Below are 5894 nucleotides of genomic sequence, written 5' to 3' on the forward strand. Positions count from 1 at the left end.
CACACAACCCTTAACAGACAAGCTTTTAAAGGCGATGAAATTCATGACCAGAAGAAAATATTTACACATTCAGTAATTCCAATAGCAAAACCTCTGTCATATAAACATTTTTTTATGTCCCAGTAATCGTGCTAATGAATATTAATATGTTTATGAGTATAAATATTGCAAAACACTTGAGAGTGACGCCAGAGAGGTTTAAATTAGATAAACGGTGCATTATTAAAGAAGTAGAAACGTTTTAAAATCCTGAGCCTCTTCTTGATGAGAGGTCGTACCTTGCCAAACTTTAGAGGGCAGTAAAAAAAAAAACGTAATTTGTTAATTAAATGCTCAAGTTTATTATTCATAGTTTCCTTGGAGACTTGATGATGGATTTCTCCATCATGGCCCCATATTGTGCCTGCAGTACTGCAGATTGCTCAAGGACAAACTTTGCTGAAAAGTTATTTCACTCATTTTTCATGTGCTGTTCTTGAATTGTTACTCTAGGCAGTACTGAATTTTACGAGGTGAACGGTTTGTCCTATTTGAACCAGAAAATGAGAGCAAACATTAAATGACCTTATTACCTTTAATAAATGTACCTATGATCCTATTCCAGAAACATTGTCCTGGCAGATATACAAATGCAAACGAATAGCTCGTGTATTGAATGTGTACAGACTGTAGCACATATAATGTGTGTTCTTGTGCTACTTTGGTGGCTACAAATCACAATACCACAGGGTGCACAAGAAATGCCTTCAAATGTCTGTGCCTTTGTTTTTGACTGGGTACCATAAAGATGACCGTTTAACTACCTTTCCCACAATGACAGAAAAAAAGCAGCGCTGCATGAGCAGGGAAAACTAATATTTACCAATCAACCAATTTTATGACATGACTCCATCTGTTTCTCTCAAAATTGTTACTTTATGAAAGTTAAATGTGTGACAAATGCCATTTCATGTTCGTTAAAGATTCGTAACATCTGCGACTAAGCGTTCTTCCGATGTCTGTTTTCCAGAATGCAGCACGGGTTTCTCGCTTTTCTTGCAAGGCTGCGTGAAGTCCTGCCCTCCCGGCTTCAGCTCTGGGCTGCAGGTGCTCAACTTGTCGTTGGACAGCTGGGTGGAACATTCTACCGTACAGGCGTGCCTGCCCTGCCACCCGGTCTGCCTGACATGCTTCGGGTCCGGGGAAAACGAATGTCTTTCCTGTCCCCCCCACAGTCACTTAGTGGCCACTTCTTGTTTGCACCAGGACCAACGAAAATGGCCCAGCATTCCCATGCTTCAGCACAAAGTGGACTTAAACTCAGATAAATCCTTGCACGATCCCGGCCTATCCTCAAGATTGCCTGCACTGGTGGCGGTGCTCAGCTGTGCCTTCATCCTGGCCACTTTCGCAGCAGTTTTTGTGCTGCTTCAGCTGCACTCCAGAGCAGCCAGTGCCCCGTTCTGCCGCAGGTCCAAACTGCCGCTGATGGAAACGGGCGGAGGGGGAATACGAGTGGGCTTCGGGTTCGGACTCGGCCGGGGGAAAGTGTCGTACCGGGGTATCCCCACTGTGTGGGGGGACGAGGATACAGCAGGAGGGATGAACTCTGAGTCCGACAGCGAAGAGCTGGAGTATCACAGTGAAAAGACTGCTTTTATACGGACTCAGAGCGCTCTTTAGCCCCACATACAATACTTTTACATCTGTCTTCCTTGTACTAGGACACAGAACTAGACTGCACTCTTATAGAAGTTTATGTGTGTCTGAGAGAGAGAATGCCATATATGAGCTATAATGGTACAATTGCGGTTTGATGAGGTTGACTCTAACCCGATTAAACCTAGGACATCTCCGCTGCGCTCTGCTCCCTTTATTTTCACCTTTATTTGTCTTAGTGGTCTAGCCACCAGGATCAATACCTGCAACAGTTGGTGTGTGTGTGTGAGAGAGTGCCAGCTGAGCTCGTAGATGCGTTTGTTGCGCGTGTGCAGCGTTTGAGTAACTTCGAGTGACTTTGTAACACAACAAAAGGGCTGTAGTTTGTTCCAGTCGACTTTTATTAAAAGTTTGGACCGTTTTATGAACAAAACTTCTTGCACTTCTGTAACTTCCATTACTCCCATTGCCATTATATCACTCTTCATTTGTGCTCACACTCCTTCTGCTCTCTCTGCTAGTCAAAAGGCAGCTCCGGGACATTTCCACTGATTCGATCAGGGATGATTTAACTGCATAATTTCTGTTGCAACAGAGATGTTGCAACAGCATCCGCAAAGTGAACCATAACAGCATGGAATTAGATAACAGGCAAACCTCTGCCTGCTAAGAGCCTCCGGCACGGATTCAGAACAGTGCGAATCACAGACAAACAAGTGATCCAGATGCTCCATGTGCAGAGATCCAGCACTGTATTAGATTGATTTGGGAGCTCTAGATTAGAAATATCTTGATAAACAGTGAGTTTTTGTTACATCATAAAAGTTGTATCCTAAATTTGAAATTTAGATCGTTTAACTTTGTTTTGTCCATTCCCATCTCTCAACTAATTAGCATGTACCTTCACAAATGGCTCAGTGAATATCTATTATGGGTTTTCAACAGCAGTGCTTGAACAAAAAGGAAACTTCATCCCAGAGGTTATTTTATTGATTTTCACATGGGAGCTTGGCTTCAAGACGTGCCTGTGCTAAACACAAAGGAGCCTCAAGAGGAAATCTGTCATATATTTCCCAAAAGGTCAGTGTCAGCGCTGAGACATGAATTCAACTCCTATTTGTGGAGCTCTGGTTAGGTCGTTTTTTTTATAATCATGTGACATTTGAATGCTACAGAGATACAATGGCACTATAATCCGGACAGTTCAACTGATCCAAAAAGCTAGTATACTGCCTACATAGGTGGCTACTTGCTACCTTCTAAGGCAGCAAGCTAACCGAAAGAGGTAAATAACAGATTTGGAGAGCCCTTCAAAGGCAACTCAACTCATAATTCATTAAAATAGAATTGACTATAGCATGCAGCTAGGCTAATGATGCAATACACGAATTAAAATACACACAAAAATTGGGTAAAGCATTTTTATATTTATTTTTAAATATGTATCACTCATACTCAATATGATTGATTACCTTGCTGTTTAAATGTTTTATATAGCAAGGACACATTCAAGTGATCAGAAGTGACATTAAAGACATTCACAATTTTAAAACTGATTCATATTTCAAATAAATACTATTCTTTTAGCTTTGCCGTCACAATTATTTTAAATGGTCACAATTTCACAATGTTGCTGTATTCAAAAAACCCAAAACAGTTCAATCTCATTTTATATTAAACTACTTAACGCTTTGTTATTACATTTAATTATTATCCATAATATGTCAGTATATCTTCTGTATTACCAAAGGTGTCATCAATTTGAGCTTGAACCACTATAGAATCAATCTTCCACGGATGAATGTTTCCACTAAGCTTGTCGCAATGCATTTTGGGATTAGTTTATTCATGCTGAATGCTGTTTTAGAAGACGGCGTGATGTTGCTACCTACCTTTTGGATCACCGAAACATGATGCCTTATAATACGGTCTCATTCTGAGCTATATCTGTATTTGTATAAACACAATGAGCGTGATTCGCTATAACACATCTTTCAGCATTGCATTAAAGCATTTAACAGTTTTGTTGCTGCTGTCAATACCGCAGTCATTAAACTCATTACAAACATCTGTTGCAGTCATTTTGTGTGTAAATATTTTAAAAGTACTTGGAAATCTGTTGAAATGTTTGGTTTTTTTATTGATGCCAATTTGCGATACTTCACATGGAGATACGCACCATCAGTTTAAATGAATAATGCACGCATTATGCACTTCGTTACATGAGGCGTGCAGTGGGCGATCATCAATATTTCATGTGCACTTCATAGGACACCCTAAAAGTTTCCATGACGGCAGAGGAAAACTTAACACAGACTTTTTCGTTCCAGCTCTCAGGAGAGGGAAGAGTGAACTAGTTTATGGAAATGGCACATTTAAAATGCTTTTCATAATTAGTTCAGCTGGAAGGAACGGGATCTCATATTCAGCGCTGGAAGCTTCTGCCTACTTGGCATTATAAGTGAGACTGATGATGCTACATACATAATAATTGAGCAATAAGACAAAAATATGGATGGTCCAGCTACTCGTGTTGTTTCTCATCTTCGCTGCTCTTTTAAGGCAATATTGGAAATATATTTCCCTCATGCTCAGCTCACTCCTATTGATTTGCCACACGACCAGTAACGTTACAAGCATGTCTTTGACTAATAGTACAAGAATCAGTGCTGCATAAGTCGTATTTTTACTTCAAGTGCTGTGAAAATCTACTGAGCACACCTTATTATCCTCCTTAGATGTTCCACAGTTGCTTAATAGGTTTTATCAGCCTTGTTAATCGGCAGAAGGAGGCGCAGATCTTCAGTTCCTGCGAGACAAGGCACTATTTCTGTTCTTTTAAAATGATTCTATTAAGCTGAATTTAATGTAATGGGTCTGTCATGCTCTTTGAGGAAAGGCACAACATGCTCTTTGGAGGTAAAAAAAAAAAAGAAAGAAAAAGTTGCTGACATTCAGAAAGAGTAGGTGGTGCCAGATAGATTGAACTGAAGCGAAGGAATTTCAGAGCTGGTTTGAGGATGCTTATGCTATTGAGTGCAGCTTAATTTATGCAATAAGCATGATATTTATTCACTCGCAAATATGCTTTGATCTCATTGCAGTGAAAAATTCTGTTCAAAACTGGTTTTAAATCACGTAGAGCACATACGATGTTGTGTACAATGCTCCCACTTCTCTTTATTATAGAATGAATACAAGAGCAGTCTAAAACTGCTTCATGTGACTCGTGCTGTCGCCAAACACGATGCCACAGAGGAACGATATCATTGTAATCAATTTCAGATTTTTTCCCCCCAGCTAATGAATGACACAAAACATTGACAGCCAATCAGAATCCACCCAGCTCAAACATTTAAAGTGGCAGATGACAGAACTGCAGCATGTGTTTATAATAAGCAGATCATTACTGTGCGCCTTGAATCTCCGTTTACGACAGATGTGTCATATGAACCACTTTCTGGGGCATTCTGGTCATTTTCAAAGTTTTACAGCCCATGGTATTTGTTCACTGTAAAAGTGCAGCTTGGACATTTTTCAGAGCTTCTCGTTTTGAGCTCCACCTGGCTAAGAAAGTCATATGGGTTTGAACAACATAAGGGCGAGTATAAATGACAGCATTTTCATTTCTGTCTCATCTAATCCCTCTAAAACATCTCCATCTCTATCAGCGCCTCTGTCATCTTATTAAAGTCCTCAGCGGTGAGATTGAGTTTTATTGCCATCTCAGCCCTCAGACTTATTAAGAAGAATGGCCCCTTTCTCAAATGCCTGGGCTCAGGGAGCAAGCCGCCCTTTTAGCACACAAACCCGTCTGCTGTGGAGGAAACCGAATCTGGTCTCAGCTGAGCGTGAAAGGGCATCTAAAAAAAAAATAACCATACAAAAAAAAAAGCCCAGTCTGACTTCAATAGATCTGTCAGCACTGTGAGAGGACAGCGGTATTTCCAGTTCTCTCCAAAGGCTGTCTGGTAAATCAGTACCTGATATCCTGGCTGTCACAGAGGGTGTTTAGATATAAAAAGCAGCATTTCTTGTGAGCTTTTGTTAACTGAATTCAATATTTCACACCCCATGCCTCTCGCTTGAGCCACATTAAATGCAGACAACTCCCTACTGCCCCCTATCTGCAATCCAGAGCACAACAACAACGCTTCAAGACTTCAGACAAAGGAAAGCAAATTCTGATGCAAAATAGGCACAACCACCAAGAATTTGCATCTTTTTTTCCATGTGTGATCTTTATTAAACCTCCA

The 5894-nt window shown here is 40.5% G+C and overlaps 1 protein-coding gene across 2 annotated transcripts in view; it reads left to right on the forward strand.

The window, feature by feature from the left end:
- LOC113066714 (furin-1-like) overlaps positions 1–3704 on the forward strand; it is a 79945-nt gene extending 76241 nt beyond the window's left edge. For both annotated transcript variants that reach the window (XM_026238693.1, XM_026238692.1), the window contains exon 16: positions 1010–3704. In XM_026238693.1, the coding sequence (XP_026094478.1) occupies positions 1010–1662 (653 nt within the window). In that variant the 3' untranslated portion in view covers positions 1663–3704. The remainder of the gene's footprint in view (positions 1–1009) is intronic.
- The last annotated feature ends 2190 nt before the right edge of the window (positions 3705–5894 follow it).

This window comes from Carassius auratus, chromosome 50, assembly GCF_003368295.1.
Source record: "Carassius auratus strain Wakin chromosome 50, ASM336829v1, whole genome shotgun sequence".
Taxonomy (NCBI): Eukaryota; Metazoa; Chordata; class Actinopteri; order Cypriniformes; family Cyprinidae; genus Carassius; species Carassius auratus.